Genomic DNA, 27,626 nt, shown 5'->3' with positions numbered 1-27,626 from the left:
ATGTATGTTGCTTCTAGCAAGTGTAAATGAGCCACATTACTAGCTCGACTGATTAACTTACATTGGTTGCTGGCGTAGCTGTTAGCAACGATTTTCTCTGGGAGCATCAAGAAAGCCAGGACTTGATGTTAAAATTCCAGGCAGGTCATTTAGAGGTGAAATCACAAAGCACTTCTTCACAAAAAGGGGAGTGGAGATCTGGAAATCTGCCCCCCGCACCCCCCCCCCCCCACCCCTACCCAAAAGAGGCTGTGGATCCTGGGACAATGGAAGCTTTTGGACTGGGACAGATTTTTGGAGGCTAAGGGAGTCGAGGGACACGGAGCAGAGTGGTTAAATGGATTTGATGGGGCTCATGATCTAATTTAATGCTGGGGCAGGCTTGAGGGGTTGAATGGCCTGTTCCATTTTCTGTTTTCCCCTACAGATGGGGGATTGTACCCTGTACCCTCAGCCCCCATGCTTCCCTCCTCCCTATGCTGTCCCAGGAGTGGGGAGCAAGTACGTGAAAAGCTTGGAAGCAAGCCGTGGTAACTTTTGTACAAACCACGGCAGTAGCAGTGATTGCAGGCGCTGCCCTTGTTGTCTCCCTTTCTCCCCTGTTCCATCTCCGCTTGCTCGGCCTCAGATATCATCGCGCTCAAACCTGCTGACTCACCATCCAATTTTAATCTCACCCCCTTGTTGGGTCTGGGTTTGACATTTTAGTTAAACATCCACAGCTCCCCTGCCCTATTTTACTCTGCGTCGACCTTAATGGAGCCCAAGCACAGGTATGGGGTCTAAAATAGACAACAGACCGCCCCCCCCCCCCCCCACCCAAACACGTTTTTTCAGGGACCTGGACTAATGATCCAGAGGCAGGAGTCAAATCGCACCACAACAGTTAGGGGGATTCAAATTCATTTAATAAATAAACCTGGAATAAAAAGCTAGTATCAGTAATGGTAGCAATATTTGTAAAAGCTCATCTGATTAATTTATGTCCTTTAGGGAAGGAAATCTGCTGTCCTTACCTGGTCTGGCCTACATGTGACTCCAGACCCACAGCAACGTGGTTGACTCTTGACTGCCCTCTGAGATGGTCTAGTAAGCCACTCAGTTTTATTCAGGACGATGACTGCTCAGCACCACCCTCCCAAGGGCAATTAGGGATGGGGAGTAAATACTGAACTTGCCAAGGATGCTGTTTAAAATGGGGGCTTAAATCCACATCTCTTCCCCACCCCACCCCCCCACCCCCCCCCCCCACCCCCACCACCACTACCCACCCACAGCCACCATCCCCCACATCCAGGTCTTTGTACTAGATTGGTTTATCGCTGACCAATAGCCCATAAGTTTCTTACATGCAATAGGAGCAGGAGGAGACCACTCAGCCCCTCGAGCCTGCTCCACCACTCGAGGGTTGTTATGGGATGTGTTCAGAGGATGGCTGTGTGGGAACAATATTTGTTGAACGGGTCTCCATGTTGCTTTGTCAACATGTAAAATGAGTCGGCTCCTGAGTTAGCGGGTATTGGACAGAACACTGTGTAGCTTGGTAGGGTGAAGGTAAGGGCAGGTTTATTTGACCCTATTTAACACGGATTTGGGGTTACCTCGATGTTTAAACCCATTTCTAATCAAGGCTTCAGTGATGGAACGTATTAAAAACGAGCCCCTTTTCTTTCTCATTCCAGTGATGGTGAATGGTCAGGGCTGGACCTAGAAAGACTGAATTGCATTCAGTTAGTAGGGAGGAGATGAATCAGGAGCTTATCTTTATAAACAGCTAACTACCTTGATGACAATTGTGGAATTGGTCCTCATGTTAACTGTGGGGAGAGGTGGCTTTCTTAGTATTGAAGTGAATATATGTGCAAAGAAATAGACTTTTCACCTTTCTCTCATAACCCCAGGACATTCTAAAACACTTAACTCTCAATTAAATACTATCACTAAATATTCCGTGTCCATGAAAGTCTTAAGACTTTCACTTATTTGGCGCCTTTGACTGCCTGTGACGTACTTTCGAAGAGCAGTTACTGTTGTAATGTAACATAAACAATGTCCCAATCTCAAGATCAGCCAATCTGCACAGCAAGGTTCCACAACAGCACTGAGCTGAATGATCATGGAATCTGTTCTGCTGACGTTGATTGAGGGATAAATATTGGCAGGACACTGGGGAGAACTCTCCTGCTCTTTAAATAGCATCATGGCATCTTTTATGCCCACCTGAGAGGGCAGACGGGGCCTTGGATTAATGTCCCATCCATAAAGCAGGAACTTGGACAGTTGGCATCTCCTCGGCACTGCAGCCTTGGTTACGGGGTCAAATCTCTGGAGTGGGGCTTGAATTCACAACGTTCTGGTTCCGAGCTGAGCGTGCAGAGCATTGAGCCATTTAAGGGTGGGGAAACCTCTACAGTAGTCCTGCTGATGTGCTCACTAATTGTTGGGAAATGTGGCTCTATCCCGAGAGGGAAGAAGGATGTTCTCTTTCTCTGTGAGATGTTCTTGGCTGCTTATCTGTGGCGTTTTCTCACCCATTACAGAATCACAGAATCACACAGTGCAGAAGAGGCCCTTCGGCCTATCGAGTCTGCACTGACACGTGAGAAACACCTGACCTACCTACCTAATCCCATTTACCAGCACTTGCCCATTGCCTTACACGTTATGATGTGCCAAGTGCTCATCCAGGTATTTTTTAAAGGATGTGAGGCAACCCACCTCCACCATCCTCTCAGGCAGTGCATTCCAGACCATCACCACCCTCTGGGTAAAAAAGCTTTTCCTCACATCCCCCCTAAACCTCCTGCCCCTCAACTTGAACTTATGCCCCCTTGTGATTAACCCTTCAACTAAGGGGAACAGCTGCTCCCTATCCACCCTGTCCATGCCCCTCATAATCTTGTACACCTCCATCAGGTCACCCCTCAGTCTTCTCTGCTCCAACGAAAACAACCTAAGTCTATCCAACCTCTTTTCATAACTTAAATGTTTCATCCCAGGCAACATCCTGGTGAATCTCCTCTGCACCCCCTCCAGTGCAATCACGTCCTTCCTATAATGTGGTGACCAGAACTGCACACAGTGCTCCAGCTGTGGCCTCACCAAGGTTCTACACAACTCCAACATGACCTCCCTACTTTTGTAATCTGTGCCTCGACTGATAAAAGCAAGTGTCCCATATGACCTTTTCACCACCCCACTAACATGCCCCTCTGCCTTCAGAGATCTATGGACACACACACCAAGGTCCCTTTGTTCTTCAGAACTTCCTAGTGTCATGCCGTTCATTGAATACTTCCTTGTCAAATTACTCCTTCCAAAGTATATCACCTCACACTTTTCAGGGTTAAATTCCATCTGCCACTTATCTGCCCATTTGACCATCCTGTCACTCTTTTGAGTACAAACCCGTTTCCATCTGTTTCAGATGAAGTTACATAGTTTGCCATTGTGAGATTTGAACTCTTGATCTTGGGGTTACAAACCCAGTACCATAACCACTTAGCTATTTAGGCCAAGCCCTTATATCTTCCTGTAACTCTTTTGAGTACAAGCACAATTCCATCTGTTTCAGATGAAGTTACATTGTTTCATAGTTTGCCATTGTGAGATTTGAACTCTTGATTTTAGGGTTACAAACCCAGTACCGTAACCACTTGGCTATTTAGGCCAAGCCCTTATATCTTCCTGTAGCCCAAGACAATCAACCTCATTGTTAACTACCTGGCCAATCATTGTGTCATCCGCAAACTTGCTAATCCTACCCCCCACATAGTCATCTATGTCGTTTATAGAAATGACAAACAATAGGGGACCCAGCACAGATCCCTGTGGTACGCCACTGGACACTGGCTTCCAGTCACTAAAGCATCCTTCTGTCATCACCCTCCGTCTCCTACAATTCAGCCAATTTTGAATCCACCTTATCAAATTACCCTGTATCCCATGTGCATTTGCCTTCTTTACAAGTCTCCCATGTAGGACCTTGTCAAAGGCTTTGCTGAAATCCATATAAGTTACATTTGGGAAAATATATTGGCCCTTGTCCAGTGGACAGAAAGCAAAGGCAGGATTTCAGGTTGGGTTCAGGACCCCAGTGTCAGGGTTGCGTGGGGTTTCTGACCCCCATGCTGTGAGGGGGACAGCTGCCCGGCCATGATTTTCTTACCCCTGAATTGGCTAATTATTGGCCAGAGAGGGTGCCTACTGTCCAATTAAGGAAGGAGGGTGGGTCTCAAAAGCTGGAGGGCCAACAGGAGGCCATCCATCAGGGAAGGAGCTGCAGCCTGCTGTTCAGCTAAGAGGCAGAGAGGGTGCCTCCACCTTGAGACATCCTTTCAGCAAGTTTCTGAACTTTTAACTTAATAAAAAACAAAATGGGCACAGCAGCTGGGCCACCTTTTGTGGAGGGGCCCCTACACCGGACGGACTGTAGCTGTAGCTGTGGCCATGAAGAAGGGGAGGGCCTCAAAGCCTTGCTGGCTTGGGGGGTGGGTGGGCGTGGGGGGGGCGGGGGGGGGTGGAAGATGGGGGGTGGTGCTGCTCTGCTCCTGGTGCTGTATAGGCCAACTGGATAATTCCAGTTGGCCTCAGTTAATTGGCCTTGCATCTTTAACGTGGTTGTCTTTCTGCCCCCCCCGATCCCACTGTCAGGAAAATAGCCCGGGGGGCAGGGTGGTGCTGGCTGGCAGTGTGGATTTCTGCTGGATGGGAGGGCGATGGTTCTGTCCCCCCCCCACCCCCCGAGGACCCCAAAAGTGGGGTTCAAATTCACATTATGAAAATTGGAAAATTGTATAAAGAAAGGGCTGTAGGATTCAGGGTTTTGCATGTGGCATGTTGCATATTAGATCAAGGAAGTGGCATTTGACTGAGTGCCCACCTGCCCTGCCCTCCCGCCTGGCGTTTGCTGCTGCGTTGGACTCCGTCGTCTCGGTGGCAGACTGACCTCCTTCCCTGGCAGCCTTTCTGGGTCCGTCCGGGCAGCTCCATTGGACCTGGCGGCCGACAGGGCCCCGCCCCTCTCGGCCCTTCCCGGCCGGTGACGAGCCGAGATTCACGCTGGGGTGGGCGGGCCTTAATTGGCCTGCCGGCGTGAAATCGCGGTGGGGCCCCAATCGCGGGCGGGGGTCGGATTCTCAATCAACCCCCGCCAAGCCTGCCCAGCGAGGGCAAAATTCTGCCCATGGTGAAGATAAACTCCTGGCGTGGTTACACAGCCTCACCTCTCACCCGTGGGCAAAGGTGCATGCAGGAGATCTCTGAGGATAGCCTTAGATCACAGGAGGATGATCAGTGGCAAATGGAATTTAATCTGGATAAGTGTGAGGTGATGCACTTGGGCAGGACAAACAAGGCACGGGAATACACTATGAATGGTAGGAACCTGGGAAGTACCAAGGATCAGAGGGACCTTGGTGTGCATGCCCACCGGTCCCTTAAGGTAGCGGGACAGGTAGATAAGGTGGTTAAGAAGGCATGTGGGATACTTGCCTTTATTAGCTGAAGCATAGAATATAAGAGCAGGGAGGTTATGCTGGAACTGTATAAAACGCTGGTTAGACCACAGCTGGAGTATTGCGTGCAGTTCTGGAATCCGCATTATAGGAAGTATGTGATTGCACTAGACAGTGCGCAGAGCAGATTTACCAGGATGTTGCCTGGGCTGGAGAGTTTTAGTTATGAGGAGAGATTGGATAGACGGGGGTTATTTTCCTTGGAGCAGAGGAGATTGAGGGGGGACATGACTGAGGTGTATAAAATTATGAGGGGCATAGATAGGGTAGACAGGAAGGAACTTTTCCCCTTGGTGGACGGATCAATAACTAGGGGGCATAGATTTAAGGTAAGGGGCAGGAGGTTTAGAGGGGATGTGAGGAAGAATTTTTTCACCCAGAGGGTGGTGGGAATCTGGAACTCACTGCCTGAAAGGGTGATAGAGGCAGAAACCCTCATAACATTTAAGAAATATTTGGATGTGCACTTGTGATGCCATTGCATACAAGGCTGTGGGCCTAGTGCTGGAAAATGGGATTAGAATAGTTAGGTAGTTGTTTGACCGGCGCAGACTTGATGGGCCGAAGGGCCTTTTCCTGTGCTGTAGACCTCTCTGACTCTATGACTAAATGCAAGTCTTTATTGTTCAATGCCAACTGCACCATCAGGCGGGTGCACGGAGACCAGGGACCTTTCTCTGTGGGACAGAATGGAAAGTGGAGCATGAGGTTACTGCTGTAGTCCTTGAGGTGAGTTCACGGATAGCACCGGCAGAGGGGGCAGGCGATGGTAAGAAGTAGTGGATTGGATGGTTCAGAGTTGAAAGGCACTGAACCCTTCCTGTTGAATGAAGCGCTTGATTGATGAATTTGTCCGCATCAAGATCACGTATCCTTAGGTGTTCCGAGTGTAACTTTGTAAGTTGGATTAAATCCCTTTTTTCAAGTGCGTGGGATGAAATAAAATCGGGCGCTTGGAATGTGAGCTGTAGGCAGTGGGTCAGCCTCCAGTGCCTGGTATTGTGATAGCAACAGCTGGGACACTCTGTCCCCGTTTTCCCGTGCCAAAGCCTATTCCCTAGTTACCGACTCCATCCCTCTCCTTGAAAACAGCCCGAGATTAAGCCAGTCTGCTCACAGCCTTGATGTCACATTTGTTCCTGAGACGAGTTTCTGATTTCATGTTCGCACCTTCATTAAGACTGCCCATTTCCACCTTTTTTAAACGTGGCCCGACTTCTTCGTCCCTGTCCCTGTCTCGGCTCATCCACTGCTGAAGCCCTCGCTCGTGACTTTTTTTTTTTAACCTCTAGACTCGCCTATTCCAATGCACAGCTGCCTGGTCTCCCACATACCACCCTTTTATAAACTTGAGGTTATCCACAATCTCTGCTGCCCCTGTCTTAATCCACAGCAAGTCCTGTTCCCCTATCTCCACGGCGCTGGTTGATCTACATCGGCCCCCTGCCGATTTTGTTTTGATTTTGAAATGCCCGCCCTTGCTTTTGGATCCCTCCAGGGCCTTACCCCTCCTATCTCTGTCATCTCCTCCAGCCTCACAACCCTCGGATATCTGTGCCCTTTTGACTCTGCCCTGCTTGTGCATCCCTGATTTTAATCACACCTCCACCTTTGGTGACTGTGCCTTCAGTTGCCTAGGCCCTAAGCCCAGGAATTCCCTCCTACGCCCCTCCATCTCACCTCGTTTTCCTCCTTTTAAGGCACTCCTTCTTTAAAACTCTTCAATCTTTTGGTCATCTGACTTTAGTAACTCCTTATGCAGCACACTTTGTCCTACTTTGTTTTATAATGTTCCTGTGAAGTCTTGGGGGTATTTTCATGATTTAAAAAAATGTTTTCATGGGATGTGGGTGTCACTGGCAAGGCCAGCATTTGTTGCTCATCCCTAATTGCCCCTTGAACTGAACATTTCAGAGGGCGGTTAAGAGTCAACCACTTTGGCTGTGAGTCTGGAGTCACATGTAGGCCAGACCAGGTCAGGAGGGCAGATTTCCTTCCCTAAAGGGCATTAGTGAACCAGATGGGTTTTTACAACAAACAATGACCGTTTCATGGTAGCCATTACTGAGATTAGCTTTATGTTCCAGATATATTAATTGAAATTAAATTCCACCAGCTGCCATGGGAGTGGGTGGGATTTGAACCTGTGTCCCCAGAGCATTAGCTTGGGCCTCCTGGATTACTGATTCAGTGACCTTACCACAGCTGGTGAAGATGCTATGAAGATGCTAGTTCCAAGTAGGCAACAATGAAAACATCCCAATCTTGTGAGCCATACAGGGTCGTTCATTTTTCAAGTGGGGGCTGATAGACATAGCTGCTGATGGCCTTGAAACTAGCCCAGAATCCAGGCTGTATAATTACTGCAGGTACTGATACTGCCTGCATAGGATGAACTGTTTTTTACCGGCCAAAATAAAGTGGCAAAACCTTTGCAACCGTTACATTGAATACTGTGCATTTCCTATGCTCCAGCAGTGACTGCCCTTCAAAAGTAACTGAGCACTTTTTGTGTTGGCACTATGGCCTCTGGCTCAGCAGGTTGTGGGCTCAAGTTCCTTCTGTGGAGACCCGCTGCGTTTCCTACATTGCTGTCAGCTGGGGATTTCCAGGATTGGCGGGGAAGTTAACCAGTCATCTCCATCCTAGTTCTGACTTGTGATGCCACTGTGTGCAGCGCTGGTAAGGTAGTGGGAGAGGGTGGAGGTAAGGGAATGAGAGAGGGGTGAGTAACTCATCCATCAGGAGAGAGCTAGTGAGAGAGAGAGAATCATAGAACGGTTACAGCTTGGAAGGAGGCCATTTAGCTTGTCATGTCTGTGCTGGCTCCTGCAAGGGCAACTCACCTAGTCCTGCTGCACTTGCCTTTTCCTCTTAGCCCTGCAAATCTTCTCTCTTCAGAAAATCATCCAATTCCCTTTTGAAAGCCACGATTAACTCTGCCTCCACTACACACTCAGGCAGTGCATTCTAGATCCAAACCGCTTGCTGCTTAAAAAGAAAAAGTTTTCCCTCCTGTTGCTTCTTTTCTCATTCACCGGATGTCACTTGGAGGGGACCTTGCAGGCGGTGGTGTTCCTGTGTACCCCTGCTGCCCTTGTCCTGCCAGGTGGTGGAGGTCATGGGTTTGGAAGGTGCAGTCGAAGGAGCCTTGGTGAGTTGCTGCAGCGCATCTTGTAGATGATACATGCTATAGCCATGAATGATGGTTACACACACACATTATGTGCAATTCCAGTCATTTTTTAAAAATTCTTTCATGGGATGTAGGTGTCACTGGCAATGTCAGCATTTGTTGCCCATCCCTAATCGTCCTTGAACTGCCTGGCCTTTGGGTCATTTCAGAGGGCATTTAAGAGCCAACCCCATTGCTGCGCATCTGGAATTACATGTAGGCCAAACCAGGTAAAGGTGGCAGATTTCCTCCCCTAAAGGATATCAGTGAGCCAGACGGGTTTTAACAACAATTGATAGTTTCATGGTCACCATTACTGAGACTAGCTTTCAATTCCAGAATTTCCACCCCCCGCCAGCCTTTTTCATTAATTGAATTTAAATTCCACAGCTACCATGGTGGGATTCGAACCTGTGCCCCCACAGGCATTAGCCTGGGCTGATTTTAAATTGCTGGCCCAGTGACGTTTCCAATAAGCTACGATCTCCCCCCTCAGCTGTGCACTCTCCAGGTGTCACTTACCAAGTGAATTGCTGAGTCAAATCCATTCTGGTTGGGAGTAGTGATGTTGCCATGTTACAAACAAAGAATTACATTTCTCTTGGGGACGCTCTTCCTTTCTCGTCTCTGGCCAAACTGAGTTGTGGGAAATTGGCACGGTGCCTCATTATGCCTAGAGGGTAACCAAGACTGCTCGGCTTTGAAGAAAGAAATGTTGGAGACTGTGTGTCCAGGATAATTACGATGCCTGGCTGATTCTCACAATCAAACCACCTTTGTGGGAAAATTTTTAATTGTTCTCCATTGAATCATAGATCCCAGTATGAGTCCAGCCTACATGGAGGAGAAGATCAGTCACGAAGCACTAGAGTTGGAGAAACGGCTGAGCCTTCTGTCACAGTCCAGTCGGCAAAGCAGTGGAGGTCAGTACAAAGTGTTTGAACCTCTTGGCTTAATTTTTAATTTCTATTCCCCCCCCCCACCGCCACCACCCCCTCATGTCAAACTTAACGACCATGAGTCGCCTCTGTTAGCACGCTTACCTCTGAATCAGGTATTGTCAAATCAAGCCCTGTTCCAGAGACTGAAAGACTACATTTCAGACTGATATACCCAGTGAGGGAGTGCTGCACTGTCAGAGGTGCTGTCCTTGTGACAAGACTTTAAAACCGAGGCCCCCGTCTGCCCCCCCTTGGGTATTTATACAAGATCCCATGGCACTATATTTCAAAGATGAGCAGAACTCCAGGACAATGTTTATCCCTCAACTTCACAAAAACTGATTACTTCGTCACTGCCTCCTGTTGGCGGTGAGCTTGCTGTGCACAGGGTTGGCCTCGGTTTCCCTACATTACAACAGTGGTTCCACTCCATTGTAAGGCATTTTCATCCTGAGATCATGACAGGCACTGTAAAAGTGTCAGTCTTTCTCCTTCTCCTCCTCCTCCTCCCTTTACCTGAGCGTTATCCAGTGATCCTGCCGGAAAGCCGGCACGTGTAGACGCTAGGTAAATGTGGGATTGGTCAGGTGATGCACCTGTAGTCAAATAGCCTCCTTATGCACACTGTTGGGGCTTGGAAGAATTGGATGCACGGCAGGAGGCCATGGACCCGTTCAGGAGGAAGTGGTTGGGGGGGGGGTGGTGGGGGGAGATTTCGCTCAGCTCCCGGAGCTCATTGATCATCTAGTGTTGCTGTTGACGCCATCTCAGCTCGTGCGTAGAGTTTGCAGAGGATGTTTTTATTTACCTTTTTTTTTGTTTTGTTTTTGTTTCTGATCCAGGGGATGACCGGAGTCTGTCCAGCTCGACCGAGTCCTCGGACGCCAGCCAGTCGGACAGCGCCAGCATGGGAAGCCGGCTCACGCTGTGGCCGGAGCAGCTGGTGGCCGGTGGCCTGCAGGAGGGCCACCCGCTGGGTGCCCCAGCCAGGGGGCTGGGCCCGGCCGAGGAGAAGCTCTACGCGGAGGTCATGCGGGGGTCCAAGCCCCCGCCCAAGCCACCCCGGTCGCGGAAGCTGCAGGAGGTGGGCCGCCAGAGCTCCTCGGACAGTGGGATTGCCACGGCCAGCCACTCCTCCTATTCGGGGAGCTTCTCTTCCTACGCGGGGAGCCTGGACGTTTGCCAGAGCGATGAGTTTGGTTCCCTGCTTAGCCTCCCGTCGAACTTGCCCGGGGAGCGGGCCCTGTGCACCTGTGAGCCTCCGGCCACTCCCGGCTCCGGGTATCAGGTTCCCAGCTCCCTCCGGCATCACTACGACACGCCTAGGAGCGTCTTACAGGCTGCTGCGCTGAAGGAGGTACCGCCCGTCGCTCCGCCTCCCTCCGCCTTAAAGGACCAGGCCCCTGCGCCTCCGGGGGTGGCCGAGAGCCGGCTGTTGGGCACGGAGAGGGGCCAAAGCTTTCCTTCTGTCCTGGAAGGCGCCGGGGACCCGGCTGCCGAACTGTACGCCGACGTTTTGCCGAGGTGGACTCCGTTAAAGCCGCAGGGGCAGCTGCCGGAAGCCGGGGGGAGCGAGGCGGCTTCGATCGCCGGAGCGCCGATGCCGGGAGTGGGATTGACGGACCCTTGCGAGATGTGCGGCCCTTACCCAGGGGTGGGACGGGCCCTCTTCACTGCCTGCCTGACATGTGGAGGCCTCAAGGTAACCCTCGAATGCTCAGTAATTCTCAATAATGGCAGCAATTACCGTAAGGTGCGTGACACAGAAGCAAGCTAGTCCACCCCACCAGCCCACTTCGGTGAGAGTGTTCTGCTCGAGTAACGTCCCTGGTCTGTAAATTTTTGACATCCGGTTGTGGGTTTAAGCCTTCCAGGTACTTAAAATGTATTATCTAGGCTGGCTGGCACTCTTGCCGCAGTGCTGGGGGAGCGCAGCACTGTCAGAGGTGCCACCTGTCAGATGAGACATCAAACCGAGTCCCCCATCTGTCCCCTCAGGTGGATGTGAAAGATTTCATGGCCACCGTTTTGAAGAAGAGCAGGGGAGTTATTCCCCCCTCCCCACCCCCTCCACCCCCCTGCGTGACTAAGCCGATATTTATCCGTCAACCAAAGGGACTCAAACAAATTTTCTGGTCATTATCGTACTGCTGTTTGTGGGAGCTTGCTGTGTGTAAATCGGCTGCTGTGTTTCCTTCATTACAATAGTGACGACATTCAAAATGTACCAAATTGGCTGCTATGTCCTTTGAGATATCCTGAGGTTGTGAAAGATGCTGTAGAAATGGAAGACCTTTTTCGAAATACGTAGCAGATATAGAATATGCCCAGCCAGTTCTTTCATTTTCATGATAGGCAAGATATCTCTAGGCGCTTTCACCTTTTATTTTGGAAGAGCAGGGACTGTTCTATAGACCAATGTTGATGAGAAATTGGACAGAAAATCATCTCCTATCCTGATCCAAGTCACTATGCAGCTAGCTAGCTTTTTGCCTCATCCAATTGTCCAAAACATTCTGTTGCTTAGTATTTTCAGCTTGGAGGCAGATCACTTGGCCATACTTGCTCTGTAAGCTTTGAGCTTCAGCAGTCCTTTTTGGATGGAGAGGCTTTAACCTGGAACCAGTTCCTGCTGATCCCCCCTCTCCCTGATCCTGGAACTAAACCTTCTCCTGTTTGCGTTGGGTCAGAATGGGCCTCCCGGGTTGCGAGTCCCAGTCAGCCAAAGACGTTGCGCTGGGCACATCCTGTTGGCCGCTTGGCTTCGGAGAGAGGGCTCAGGACAGGAGGAGCTCCGGCCAGCTGGCTTTGTGTTTGGAACAATAGCAGATTTTTCTTTGTTTGCACTTGGGCAATAGGTGATCACCTGGGCAGAGCTCATAGCGGAAACCCAAGCAGGGAGGGTTGTGTGCACACGAGCGTGAAAGCAAACCCCCTGGCACTGCAGGAACTCACCAAGGCTCCTTAAGCAGCACCTTCCAAACCCAAGACTTGCTACCATCTGGAAGGACAAGGGCAGCAGATAGATGGGAACACCACCGCCTGGAAGTTCCCTTCCAAGCCACTCCCCACCCTGACTTGGAAATATATCGCCGTTCCTTCACTGTCGCTTGGTCAAAACCCCAGAACTCCCTCCCTAACAGCACTGTGGGTGTACCTACGCCACAGGGACTGCAGCGGTTCAAGAAGGCAGCTCACCACCACCTTCTCAAGGGCAATTAGAGATGGGCAATAAACACTGGCCCAGCCAGTGATGCCCACATCCCATGAATGAAGCCAAAAAAAAACCCTTTGCACGTCCACTCACTTACACTTAACACGCGTGCAGTTATGTCTATCTGTGCAAACTTGCACCCACTTGAGCAGGCACACGTGCACCTCCTTAGCGCAGAGGCTGCGAGATTATTCGTTTGTTTGTTTACAACATCAGAATTTGCTTGACCTTGGCCACCAGTTTACCCTCTGCCTGCCTGATCTCTTTCCTGTATGATTTCCACTGCCAGTTGCCCATTTATCATCGAGAAGCAGGGGGAGGGCAGTGGGGGGAACAGCTGAATATCCCCACCCCCCCCAGAGGGACAAGATCACTTTAGAAAGGGACAGGGCAATGAATCTTGGGCTCAGGAGCAAAACCACACGGTGGATGCTCGCCTGCTGTCTGGCAGGCTGTACAAGGCTGAGCACACATGGGTGGAGGGGGGGTCTCTTTGCAATGCAGCCTGGCCTTGGTGCTGAGCAGAGCCGCGCGCACACAGTACATCGGAGAGTGTTGTAATGAGGCTCCTGTGTTGTGCTTTCATGACTTGCCAAGTTTGATTCTAAGTGAAGGCACCAGTGTAAACAGTGGCACACTTAGACAATGGGGTTTAGGATTACATGCCACACTATAAATACAGTGGCACCAGCAAGCGCATTGTCATATTAAAAGTCCTATATGAGCAGGAACTGAACTCTGTGTTAAAAAGGGGCCATCATCCCATCGAAGCTCCTCTTCCAGCACATTTTGAGAGAATGGTTTGCATTTGAATAGCGCCCTTTACCACCACAGGACATCCCAAAGTGCCTTACACCCACTTTTCCAACTGTGACTACACTTCAAAAGTGGGTGTAAAGCGCTTTGGGATATCCTGAGGTGGTGAAAGGTGCTATATAAATGCAAGCCTTTATTTACAAATAGAGGGACAAGGGACTTCAGTTATGAGGAGAGGTTGGAAAACTCCCCTCGGAACAGAGGAGGTTAAGTGGTGGCTTTAATAGAGGTTTTCAAGATGAGAGGTTTTGACAGACTAGATAAAGATTGACTCCTTTGTCATGTGCTTCTATAATCGAAGGTCACCGATTTTAAAATAATTGGCCAAAAAAAAAATCTAGAGGGGAGATGGGAAATTTTTCTTATCACTCCTGGAGTTGTTGGGATCTGGAATCTGGAATGCTTAATCTGAAAAGGTGGTGGAAGCTGATCCCATGGATGATTCTAGAAAGGATTTGGACGAGGAACTTACAGGGGTTACGGGGGGAGGTGGGGCTGTGACTGCTCTTTCAAAGAGCCAGCACAGGCACAAATGGCCAAGTGTTGCCTGCCTGCGCTGTAACTTCCTGCGATTCCACGATCCTGCCTTTCTTTGCTTAAAAGCCTGCTGGTTCTCACCGCCCGCCCCATCCCCCAAACCCCATCTGACTCACTGGCGAGTCTGAGCCAAGCTGAGACTATCATCACAGGCCCTGTGGGAGTGATTGTGCGTCTCGCTCTCTCTCCTGGTAACACCTGGGTCACATCATCAGGTAACAGCAGCCAGCAAAGGGCTGCTGCCTGCCTTTTGTCACAACCAGTGTCCTGCGTACAAGGTGGGGGGGGGGGGGGGGTTGGGGGGGGGGGGGGGGGTGGAATGAAGAGACCTGCAGCACTGGGGGAGTACGGTATGGGGTAGAGGGGGCAGTGGAACAAATAAGACATTGGAGCTAGAGGGTGATGGTTATGGAGTTAGAGCAGGAATGTACAAGTTTGTTTTACTGTGGCTGTCTCCCCTCCACTCCTCTTTCAAACAGGTGCTGCGCTTATTATTTGACGGGACCCTCAGTTAAATTGAACTTGTGTTGGGGGTTGCCTTATATACTGTCATGAAAATATAATAATTTTCATCATAATATTATTGTGATTTATTGTAAAAGTAGGTTAATAATGGGGGCTGGATTAGTTTCTCTGTGTGGATGTGTGTATATGTATGTTGGGGGGGGTGGGGGATTTAATTGAATTGAGGACAGCTGGTCTGAAGCTTTTGAATTGTCAAAAGAGAAGCTAGGTTTGAAATGCTAAATATGTAAACATGGCTGAAGGTTTAGAAATGTGAGGTGTGAGGAACATTCGCATCTTTAGATAAATTAGGTTGGTTTGAATTTCAAAGGGATGTTAAGGTGTTACACCTATCCGTAAGAAGTTAAGCCAAACAGTGTGTTTATTTTTCCCCAAAGGTTACTGATAATATGAGCACTATGAAAAATGTATATTGTGAGAAAAGTGAACTTGCAAAGATACATTGGAACAATGTAATTTATGTTAAGGAGAAATATGTATAAAGGAGATGAGGTTATTGGTAAGGAGAGGATTTAAGATGTAACAAGATTTAACAAGTATGAAAAGCCTCCAGCCTCTGTGCATTAAGCTGCTGTCTCCAGGAACCGAAGCTAAGGAAACTCGCTGTGAATATCACTGTCCGGGGTATTGTGTGCTTTGCCTGGGCCTGTTGAAATCTATTTTGTTTTCCTGTTGCTTTAGTGGAGGTGTAATTGGGAGTCAGATTAATTAGGGGAGTTAGGAGTTATTTTAGTCGTAATTTGTAGGCCCACATATGTGCTTAAAATCTTTCCTTTTATTAATAAATGCTTAATTTAGTTGTTTAAGAAGCTTCTAAGCCTCGGTGAACTTATTACGACTGAATTCAAGCCACGTATCTCGAAATAAAATACAAATTGCAAAACAGTTGGGGCAGCTGTTTCAGGTTTCCCTCTGGGATTTGAGCAGCTCAGCATTTACCATTCACTGTGCCACAACAATACCTCCGGACTGTTTTGTGGGGGAGCCAGTGGCCTAGTGGTATTGTCACTGGACTAGTACTCCAGAGACCCAGGGTAATGCTCTGGGGACCTGGGTTTGAATCCCATCACGGCAGATGGTGAAATTTGAATTCAATAAATCAATCTGGCATTAAAAGTCTAGTGATGACTATGAAACCTTTGTTGACAGTTGCAAATACCCATCTGGTTCATTAATATCCTCCCTTTAGGGAAGGAAATCTGCCATCCTTACCAGGTCTGGCCTACATGTGACTCCAGACCCATAGCAACGTGGTTGACTCTTAACTGTCCTCTGAAATGGCCTAACGAGCCACTCAGTTCTCAAGGGCAGTTAGGGTTGGGCAATAAATGCTGGCCTAGCCAGTGACGCCTCCTTCCCATGAATGAATAAAAAAAATAATTCCCAGTTTCCTTTTACGCTTGCTGTACTGGCGATGTTCAGTGCCTTGGGTGTGATGTGTACATCCACCATTAGCTGTGACTGTGATGCATACCTGGCTTGAAGGAGGGGGTGATAATAAATCTGTACATCATGGGTTATGTCAAAGCTGGAGGACTGTACAGTTTTGTTGCGCATCCTAACTTTCTCGACCCTGTGCTCGCTGACCTGTATTGGCCCCTAGTGCAGCAGCGTCTCAGATTTAAAATTCTTATCCTAGCTCATCACTCCCTTTCTCTACAGCCTCCCTACAGCCCTAAACCATCCGAGAACTCTGCACTGAATAACGCCGGCTTCTTGAGCATCCCTGATTTTAATTGCTCCGCGATTAGCAGCCGTGCTTTCGATTGCTGAGGTTCTGTGCTCTAGAATTCCCTCCCTAAGCTGTGGAAATTGGTCGATGTAGATTTAATAGGGTTACAGGGAGGCAGGGGAGTTGGTTTTATGTGAGTAGCTTAAAATACCAGGACTGTATTTAAATTGCCGTGAAGCTTGAAGGGAGACCTAATAGAGGTTTCAAAAATTATCAAGAGGACACCACAGGCAGACATTTGGCCCATTGCGTGTTTACTAGCTCTCCGAAAGCAGCACAAACCTATAGCATGCCCGTTCCCTATACCCTTTTAAAAATGTCCTTTCTTCAAATATTTATCTATTGCCCTTTTTTTAAAACCTTTTTATTCTCACCACTCTAACTAGCAGGCACCCCACATCCTACAACCCTGAACTGTCCCTTCGCTCTTTGAGCTATGATTTTCTACCTACCCACTAATTATTTCATCGACACTCAGCAGAAGTTTGAGCACTGCTATCGGACTTCCTCATCACCTTCCTTCTTTGTTGTAGTGAAGTGGCTCCCCGCCGCCCCCCTCCACTTCCACAATTTCCCCAATCTCTTCTCACAACTGAACACGAACACTGGTGTGGAGGGAACAGCCTGTGCTGCGCTGATGTGCTGTGAGTCCTGATGATGTGTCTGAATGATGTGCTACCTGGAGGGAAGTTTGAAGGGCGATGGTGTCCCCACAGCAGAGCGCCCAGCGCTGTTGTGTGGAGCAGCCTTGGCGCGTTGCTGCAGTGCGTTCTGTAGACCGAACTTCTGCAGCCGCCGTCTCCCCATGGAGCGGCTGGATATTTGTGCCCAATGGCTGGGGGTGGGGGGGTTTACTGAAGCAAGTTTGTTGCAACAGGGCTGTTAAAACCGGCTTTGGAAGGCGCTGCTCCTTAATTTTCAACCTCCAGTTGTGGGCCCGGTGGCATATGTCGACCAGCCTGAGTCTCAGCCACCTCCCTTGGGTAAGGGTATCAAGAAAGAAAGGGCTTTGCATTTACACAGCGCCTTTCACAACTTTAGGATGCCTCAAATTGCCGTACAGCCAATGAAGTGCTTTTTGAAACATCACATTGCAGCAAGTGCGACAACCAGCTTATGCACAGAAAGATCCCACAGACTGCAATGTGATAATGACTTTGCTTCAGTGGTTTTGAGGAATTTTAATGCCCTCCTGAGGGGGCAGATGGAGCTCTAATTTAACACCTCATTCTGAAACATGGCAGCACCAACAGTGGGTTAGTTTTAGTCTTTGATTTTTATTCTTTCATGGGATTTGGGCCAGTGTTTGTTGCCTGTCCCTGTTTGCTACCACGGAGTGGCTTGTTTGGCCAATGAAGGCTCAGGTCCAGCCTACATGCAACTCCGGAGTCTTTATTGGCCAAACAAGCCACTCCGTTGTTTCACCTCACCCAGCGCAGCAGAACCACAGGGCACAACCTGGGTAAGAAGGGAGGAGTAAACTCAAAAGGGAATCTGCGGGGAAACAATGTTTGTAAGATCGAATAAATCTGTTTCCCCCCTCATCTCACGTTGAATTATAACAAGATCTTACAGAGGACACTGAATGGATTGTGCGTCTCTCAGACAGACTTGGGATCCCTGGCTGATGCTAGCGAGGAAGGGAAGCGTGGTTCCAGTTAGCTTGGGGGCAGATTTCCTTCCCTAATGGACATTGATGAGCCAAATCAGTTTCTATAACAGTTGATAGTTTCATGGTCACCATTCAGAATTTTATTAGTTAATTGAATTTAAGTTCCACTAGCTGCCGTGGTGGGATTTGAACCCGTGTCCCCAGTGCATAAACCTGGGTCTCTGGATTACCACCATCCCCCCTCCCCCTATTGGTGCAGTGTCTTAGTGCTGCACTGGTAGAGTGAGCCTAGATTATTTGCCCATTTTTATTTCTGGGCCTTGAACGCATGGCCTTTTGACTCAGCCAGGAGTGCGACACACTGAACCCTGGCAGACGCACAAGGTGCTAAAGTTTCACTCTGAGCCTGTAAACCAGGTTGATATTCCAGTGCAGTACTGAGGGAGTGCTGCACTGTAGGAGGTGCTATCAAATTGAGCAGGGAGCTCAGCGGGGCAAAGGGGATTCTGCCCTCTGGGGTTTTTGTTTATTCATTCCTGGGATGTGTATGTCGCTGGCTAGGCCAGCATTTATTGCCCATCGCCAGCATTTATTGCCCATCCCTAATTGCTGTTGTTCAGAGAACAGTTAAGAGTCAACCACATTGCTATAGGTCTGGAGTCACATGTAGACCAGATGAGGACAGCAGATTTACTTCCCTGAAGGTCATTATTGAACCAGATGGGTTTTTACAACAATCAGCAATGGTTTCCTGGTCATCATTAGACTTTCAATTCCAGATTTTTATTGGATTCAAATTCCAACCTCTGCCATGGTTGGATTTGAACCCCGGGTCCCTGGAACAATACCCTGCGTCTCTGGATGACTAGTCTAGTGACAATACCATTACGCCATCGCCTCCCCTGGACACAACAACAATCCCATGATACCGTTTTGAGAAGAGCAAGAGAGTTGGCCCTGGAGTCCTGATCAACATTTATCCTTCCAACAACAACAATTTAAAAAAAAAAATAATCCTTAATACTTTTTGTGGGAGCTCGCTGTGCACAATGGGCTGCTGCATTTCCTACATTACAACAGGGACTGCACTTCCGACCTCACTGGTCTGTAAGGCGCTTTTGGGTATCGGTGTTGTAAAAGGTGGTATGTCGATGCAAATGTACTTCCTTTAGTTCGTGCTGGCTGCACTCGCGAGAGAGATCTGGGCAGCTGCCTGCTCTGTGGCGTGGTGTGAGTCAGTGAAAAATCAGGCAGCTGAGAATCTTGTCCAGGTGCCACAGGAGTCCCTCGGGATTCAGTTATGTAACTGTGCGGATCCCATCCGACCTCTGGAGAGGAGACAGGAACGGAGGAATGCATTTCCACACTTGTCGGTCACGACCCCAAGCTAACTGGAACCACGCTTCCCTTCCTCGCTAGCCTCAGCCAGGACTCCCCAGTCTGTCCGAGAGGCGTACAGTCCAATCAGTGTCCTCTCTTAGAGCTTGCTGTAACTCAACGTGGGATGAGGGGGCGACAGATTTCTTGGATATTTACAAACGTCGTTTCCCCGCGGATCCCTTTTTGAATTTACTCCTCTCTTCGAGCACGGGCTGTGTCCTGTGGTTCTCTGTGCTCAGCAGGGTGGAATACCTTGCTGTGGGGGTTTACAGTACGTAGCCCTTTCAGAACCATAAAACAGCAATCCTATCAAAATCCAACGGCCAGTTCAAAAGCCTCCCAAATGATGAGAAACCCAGAGGACTAGAGTTTCTGTTTGATATGGGCGTGTGTTCTCTGATGAGACACAAACGACACTCACCTACCACCAGGAATAGCTCAGTAACAGTTAGAACTTAGGAACGCTATAATGTGCAGAGAAGCTACTGCATTTGTTAAGTTATGTAAAGCAAACACTAATTTGTACGGTTGGAATTGATTTGCTCATTCTCGTTTACTGCTTTGCCCTTCAACTCTCAGGGTTATTAAATTCCACGTTTCCAAATTTTCCCCCAACTCCCTAAACCTCTCCTACCTCTCTGTCCGCCCCCTGAGACTCTCCTTCAAACCTCCACTTTTGACCAATCTTTTGGACACCTGTCCTAACATCTTGCTAAGTGTCTCAGCGTCAATGATAATAAAACTCTTCTGCGATACCCCTCGGGACCTTTCACTGTGTCAGAGACGCGGTAGAAATACAACCTGTTCTGGGTCGCTCCTGCTGGTGACCGTGTGCAGCTGAAGCCCTCGCTGCTCTCAGTGGCACCACCCAATGGAAGTCAAAGGTACAGCAGCCTTTAATCTCTGTATCCTGGAACTGCCACTCGCCCATCACCTCTTGAGACACACGCGCTCACATAATTTTATCTGTCGACCTTCCCTAAAGATGGGAGCGGGCGGGGAAGTGGAGTTGAAGCCCAAGATTGGCCACGATCGTATTGAATGGCAGAACAGGCTCGATGGGCCGTGTGGTGGTCTCCTGCTTCTATTTATGTTCCTATATGTTGGTGCCACGCTTATTTTTGTGGGTACAGTAGTGTGTACTGACTGTGCTACCAACCGATCTTCTACTCTACTCACACTCAAGCTCATTTAGAACTCTGCTGCCTGTGTCCAAACTTGCACTAAGTCCAGTTCAGCCTTCCCCTCCTGTGCTCACTACCCAGTCCCAGTGACATCTCGGTTTTAAAATCCTCATCCTTTGTTTTTAAAAGCTTCCGTGGCCTTGCTCTCTCTCCCTATCTCTGTGTAAGCTTTTCCAGCTCTATCATCTCCCGAATCGCACGCTCTCCTCGAATTTTGGCCCCTTGAGCATCTCCAGCTTTAATCACTCTGCCATTGGCTTTTAGCTATCTGGACCCTAGGTTCTGCAATTCCTTCATTTAACTTCTCCGCTTGTCTCTCCTTTTAAGATGCTGCTTCAAACCTACCTCTTTGACCAAACTTTTAGTGACCTGTCTCTTTGTGGCTCGGTGCCAACTTTTGATTGATAAATCGCCTGTAAACTACTTTAGCGCCTTTTTAATGTAGTAAAGTGTTCCGTGTAAATGAAAGCTGGTTTATTTATTCTTTCGTGGGATGTGGGCGTCGCTGACACAGCCAGCGTTTGTCGCCCATTCTTAGTTGGCCTTGAACTTAGTGGCTTGCCCGGCCTTTTCAGAGGGCAGTTAAGAGTCAACCACGTTGCTGTGGGTCTGGAGTCACATGTAGGCCAGACTGGGTAAGGACAGCAGATTTCCTTCCCTAAAGGGCATTAGTGACCCAGATGGGGGTTTTTAACAACAATTGACGGGAGAGGTCTGGAGGGTTATGGACTGGGTGCAGGTCAATGGGACTAGCAGAATAATATTTTGGCATAGAGTAGAAGGGCCGAATGGCCTGTTTTCTGTGCTGTGGTGTTCTATGGTTCTATGATGATAGATATCATGGTCACCATTACTGAGTCTAGCTTTATAACTGCAGATTTTATTAATTGAATTGAAATCCCACCAGTGGCCCTGGTGCGATTTTGAATCTGTGCCCCCAAGGGAATTAAGATGAAAGCAAAATACTGCAGATGCTGGAATTCTGAAATAAAAACAAAAAGTGCTGGAAAAACTCAGTAGGTCTGGCAGCATCTATGGCGAGAGAGACAGAGTTAACGTTTCCAGCCCGTATCACTCTTCTTCAGAGCTAAAGAGTAGTAGAATCCATTACATTTTTGTTTCTCTTTAGCTGTGAAGAAGGGTCATAAGGACTTGAAACATTAACTTGGTTTCTCTCGCCACAGATGTTGCCAGACCTCCTAGGTTTTCCAACATCTTCCGTTTTTATTTTACCCCAAGGGAATTAGCTTGGCTTTCTGGATCGCTAGCCCAGTGACAGGAGCACTACCCCTCCCTCCCTCCCTCCACCACACCCTCCAACAAAAGGGAATCCAACCATTGCCCCTTGATTTTCAATAGCATTATCATTACTGAATCCCCCACTATCAACGTCCTGGGGGTTAGCATTGACCAGACACTGAACTGGACTAGCCACATAAATACTGTGGCTACAAGAGCAGGTCAGAAGCTGGGAATTCTGTGGAGAGTAACTCACCTCCTGATTCCCCAAAGCCTGTTCACCATCTACAAGGCACAAGTCAGGAGTGTGATGGAATACTCTCCACTTGCCTGGATGAGTGCAGCTCCAACAACACAAGAAGCTTGACACCATCCAGGACAAAGCAGCCCGCTTGATTGGCACCACATCCACAACCATTCACTCCCTCCACCACTGACGCACAGCAGCAGCAGTGTGCACCATCTACAAGATGCACTGCAGGAAGTCACCAAGGATCCTTAGACAGCACCTTCCAAACCCACGACCACTACCATCTGGAAGGACAAGGGCAGCAGACACATGGTTCCCTTCCAAGTCACTCACTACCCTGAGTTGGAAATATATTGATGTTCCTTCACTGTCACTGGGTCAAGATGCTGGAACTCCCTCCCTAACAGCACTGTGGGTGTACCTGCACCACATGGACTGCAGCGGTTCAAGAAGGCAACTCACCACCTCCTTCTCAAGGGCAACTAGGAATGGGTAATAAATGCTGGCCCAGCCAGCGACACCCACATCCCATGAAAGAATAAAACAAACCCTCCTCCAGCCCAGCCTGTCCCACTGGTTGATGACTAATAATAAGAACATAAGAACTAGGAGCAGGAGTAGGCAATTCAGCCCCTCGAGCCTGCCCCGCCATTCAATACGATCATGGGCTGATCTCATTTTGGCCTCAACTCCAATTTCCCGCCCTCTCCTCATAACCTTTTAACCCGTTACTAATTAAAAATCTGTCTATCTCCTCAAATTTATTCAGTGTCCCGGCATCCACTGCACTCTGAGGTAGTGAATTCCACAGATTCACGACCCTTTGAGAAAAGTAATTCCTCCTCATCCCTGATTTAAATCTACCACCCCTTAGCCTTAAACTATGGCCTCTCATTCTAGAATGCCCCACAAGGTGAAACATCCACTCCACATCTACTTTGTCTATCCCCTTTAGCATCTTATATACCTCAATTAGATTTCCTCTCATCCTTCTAAACTCTCGCGAGTTTCGGCCTAAACTGCTCAATCTCTCCTCATAGGACAAGCCCCGCATCTCTGGAATCAATCTAGTGAACCTCCTCTGAACCGCTTCAGAGCAACTACATCCTTCCTCAAGTAAGGGGACCAAAACTGTGCATAGTACTCCAGGTATGGTCTCACCAATGCCTTGTACAGTTGCAACAACACTTCCCTATTTTTATACTCTATTCCTTTAGCAATAAGTGCCAAAATTCCATTTGCCTTCCTTATTACCTGCTGTACCTGCATATTAGCTTTCAGCGATTCATGCACGAAGACACCCAGATCCCTCTGCACTGAAGCATTCTGTAGTTTCTCTCCATTTAAATAGTAGGTCACCTTTTTATTTTTCCGACCAAAATGGATAACCTCACACTTATCCACATTAAACTCCATCTGCCAAATTTTGGCCCATTCACCTAACCTGTTCATATCCATTTGTAAATTTCTTATTTCTTCATTGCAACTTACTTTCCCACCTATTTTGGTGTCATCTGCAAATTTAGTTATAGTACCTTCTATCCCTGAGTCCAAGTCATTAATATAGATTGTAAATAGTTGGGGCCCAAGGACCGAACCCTGTGGCACTAGTTACAGCTTGCCATCCAGAAAAAGATCCCTTTATCCTGACTCTCTGCTTTCTGTTCGTTAGCCAATCCTCTATCCAAGCTAATATATTACCCCTAACTCTGTGTGATCTTATCTTGTGTATCAATCTTTTGTGTGGCACCTTGTGAAAGGCCTTCTGGAAGTCCAGATATACTACATCTACAGGATCCCCATTATCCACTTTGCTTGTCACATCTTCAAAGAACTCTAACAAATTAGTCAAACACGATTTACTCTTCATAAAACCATGCTGGCTCTGATGGATTGCATTTTGACTTTCCAAATGCCCCATTACTACTTCCCTAATAAAGAATTCCAACAATTTCCCAACTTCAGAGGATTAATCTAATAACCCAACAAACCTGACTTTTAATTCCACCAGGCAGTGAGAGATTTTGAATTTAGATTTTTTAAATTTGGAAATAAATTAGGGGGTATCAGTAAAGGTGACTATGAAAATGTTGGATTATCAGATTTATTGATCTGAATTTCATTATTTGCGTGGCGTGAATTAGGCCAATAAACCATTGGGTTTTCAGGCCAACAACAATAACATTTTGCAATAATATAGCGCCTTTTAAGACAGTGAAACATCCCAAAGTGATTCACAGGAATGTAATCAGACAGAATTAGACACTCAGCCATATAAGGTGATGTTAAGGAAGGCGACTGAAAGTTTGTTCAAGAAGATAGGATTTAAGGGATGATTTAGAGGAGAGAGAGGTAGACAGGCAGAGAGACTTAAGGATGAAATTCCTGAACTTCAGGCCTAGGCAGCTGGAGGCACGACAGCCAATGGTGGAGTGATCAAAATCAGGGATGCTCAAGAGGTCAGAATTGGAAAAGATTACAGAGATGGGAGGAGATCAGACCTTGGAGGGATTTCAATATAGGGTATATCCCTTTTCTTGGCAGTACAGAACTTGTATATTGCTGTGAAGAGAGACATGTTGCTGAAGCATTGTGTTTTGCATTCATCAGGACAAACGCAAGAATGGCAAATTTCAAACGCTGTCAACAATTTGCACCACAGTTGAAAAGGAGTGCTGATTGATTGGCAAATTAACTCTGATTGGCCAAAGCTTTGCCATGGAGAAAGCAACGTGGAACTACAGGCTCCCCAAACTCCCAGGCAATTCAAAGAAAGGTGCAAGGCTTGAAAATATTCTGATAGTTTGCATCCCTGCATATGAATGTATATTGTTTCTAGCAAGTATAAATGAGCCACGTTATGAACTCAACTGATTATCTAAAATTGGTTGTTAGTGTAACTATTAACGCACTCAGGATTGTTCAACAAGTGCTGCCCAATCGCAGAATCATATCTAACAATGTACGTTGTGTGGACTGATGGGCCATGGGCAATCGAGGTTCATTTGCCAACCAATCAGCACCCTTTTCTCCTGTAGTATAGTTTGTTGCGATTTTTTGAAATTTGACATTCTTGCATTTGTCCCGATGAGTGCAGGATGAAAAGCTTCGACAACATGTCTCCCTTTTCAGCATAAATTGATGCCTTTTTAAAAAAAATTGAGGCATTTGTAGGTGTAGAGCCAATGCAGTTGGGCAAATACAGGAGCGATAGGTGAAAGGAAATTGGTGGGTTAGGCCAGTATCATAAATGCTTGCCAAATGTACATCATCCAAACGAACAGTGTGTTTCACCACCATTTTATAAGCATCTAACTAGCTCCAGATGATCCCACTCCATTCTGGAACCTGAATTGATTCTGTAGCCGTGCTGAAGGAGAAGATTGTCTGTCTGTCTGTCTGTTTGCCTTGTGGTGGAGCACAGATTACGACTTGTGCTATGAGTAGCAAACAGGCAAATTCATCTCCCTCCCTCCGTCATGATTGGTGAGATGCTCTTTATCAACAGGTGATTATTTTTCTTTTTTCTTCTTGTCACTGTACAGGGAACAACAGCAACGCAATCAGGCAGCTTGTCTATCTCTGCGGATCCAGGTAAGAATGGTGAACTCTTCTCTCTGTTACATCGCTGGTATCTGCTGCAGTGTTATATCAGGGGGCGAAGCTGGAACCTGCCGATTGGCTGAGCGGAACATATCAATAAGCTCTTGTAAGATAACATCTATACTACAGACGTGCATGTGTGGGATTTGGTTTAAGCACGTATGATTTAAGGTGTTTGTTTTTTTTTTCACATGAAGGTGGCTTGCAGATTTTCACTGTGGCTAGATGGACTGTGTTGCTCATTCGCTGCTGAGGTGCAGGGTGTGTGGTTTGTGCCTGTTGAGCTCTTTGCACCATCACCGCGTGATGAACCGAGATAGCCCAAGGTAGTCTTGGGATAAGGAGACGGGATGTTTGGGCTCAAGATGGTCGGTTGCATGCTGGAGGGTTCACAGGCTGGTGTTTTGTAGGGACTGCTTCATTTTTTTGGGGAGGGCGCTCTTGTTCAGGATTAATAATGAATCGGCGAAGGACAGTAAAGATCTTTGAGCTTTCCTTTGCCATTCATGTAGAGAGCGAGAGAGACAAGGATCAACGAGGTTATTCCTCTATCCAGAGGGCAAACGGGGCAATTGCATTTATTCATCATTATGCCTACTGCTCAGAGACATTGCGTGTGTCAAGGACTTGGGGCAGCTCAGTAAAAGGATTAAGCTGTAAACCGTGTTTGGTCCAGATTTGAGTGCTCTTGGCGCCCTCACTAGAGGAGGGTTTGATTTTCTTGATGAAGTGTAGCCATTATGTACTTGAAGGTAAGTGACGGTTCTCCAAAAGGGATGAAGGATTTTGATAGAATAGATGGGAAGAAATTGTCCCCACTGGCAGGAAGGTCAGTGACCAGAGGATGTGGAGTGAAGACAATTAGCAAAAGAACCAGAGGTGGGGGGGGGGGGAAGATGAGGAGGCGTTTTTTAATTCGGTGAGTTGTTGTGATCTGCTGCCTGAAAAGGGTGGTGGAAGCAGATTCAATAGTAACTCTCAAAATAGAACTGCATCCATAATGGAGAAGAAAGAGACTGTGGGGCTATGGGGAAAGAGCAGGGAGGGTGGGGTTAATTGGATAGCTTCCCCCAAAGAGTTGACACAGACACAATGGCCCAATGGTTTCCGTTTGGTGCGGCGTGAATTGGTGGATATTTTATTCCGTGCCAGATTTGCAAGTTCGAGGTCAAATAAATTGGAGAATTCCCCCAAGTTACCGTGAGGAAAACAAAACCTGAGGAAAAAGAGAGAACAGAATGTACCGAACAGAATTGAATTTGGGGCTGTGCTGCTGGATACAGAAATGGAGCAGCACGAGTGAAAAGCAGGGTCAGAATTGAGAGGGCAGGCTTAGGAGAGATGTGAGGAATTATTTCTTTTAAAAAAAAAAGAGGGTGATGAACAACTTGAGTGTGTTGACCAGAAGACCAGCAGATTGTAAGATGCGCGGGCTCGCTCGAGAATCAACCGGAAGCTGCGTGAGGACGGCATTTAAAAAGGAGCAGGAGTGGGTGTAGACCATGTGGTCCCTTGAGCCTTCCCCACTACTTCAGTATGATCACGGCTGATCTTTTACCTCAACTACGCTTCCCACTCGCTCTCTATACTTTAGAGCACAAAAGCCTATCGATCTCAGTCTTTATTATATTCACTGACCTGAGCATCCACAGCTCAGAGCCCGAGTGAAGACCAGTTCCCTTTTCTGAGACCAGGCTTAAATTCTCCAGTTAGGGGGAACTGCCTCTCAGCTTTTGCCTTGTTTAAGCCCTTTTTTACGTGTTTCAACGAGATCACCATCTTGCATCCTCCTAAACTTCAGAGAATTTAGGCCAATGTTACTTAATCTCCTTATGGAATCAGAGAATCACAGAATTGTGGCAGCATGGAAGGAGGCCATTCGGCCCATCGTATCTGCACCGG

General features: G+C 47.9%; 1 protein-coding gene across 1 annotated transcript in view; it reads left to right on the top strand.

Annotated features, from left to right (window-relative positions):
- Positions 1-27,626, top strand: part of dok7b (docking protein 7b) — a 95,532-nt gene that overhangs the window by 26,942 nt on the left and 40,964 nt on the right. The window contains exons 6-8 of the mRNA XM_041185358.1: positions 9,507-9,614; positions 10,475-11,334; positions 25,667-25,715. Of these exons, the coding sequence (XP_041041292.1) occupies positions 9,507-9,614; positions 10,475-11,334; positions 25,667-25,715 (1,017 nt within the window). The remainder of the gene's footprint in view (positions 1-9,506; positions 9,615-10,474; positions 11,335-25,666; positions 25,716-27,626) is intronic.

The sequence above is a fragment of the Carcharodon carcharias genome, chromosome 4, assembly GCF_017639515.1.
Source record: "Carcharodon carcharias isolate sCarCar2 chromosome 4, sCarCar2.pri, whole genome shotgun sequence".
In the NCBI taxonomy this organism is placed as follows: domain Eukaryota; kingdom Metazoa; phylum Chordata; class Chondrichthyes; order Lamniformes; family Lamnidae; genus Carcharodon; species Carcharodon carcharias.
This window is presented reverse-complemented; position numbering and strand designations above follow the sequence as displayed.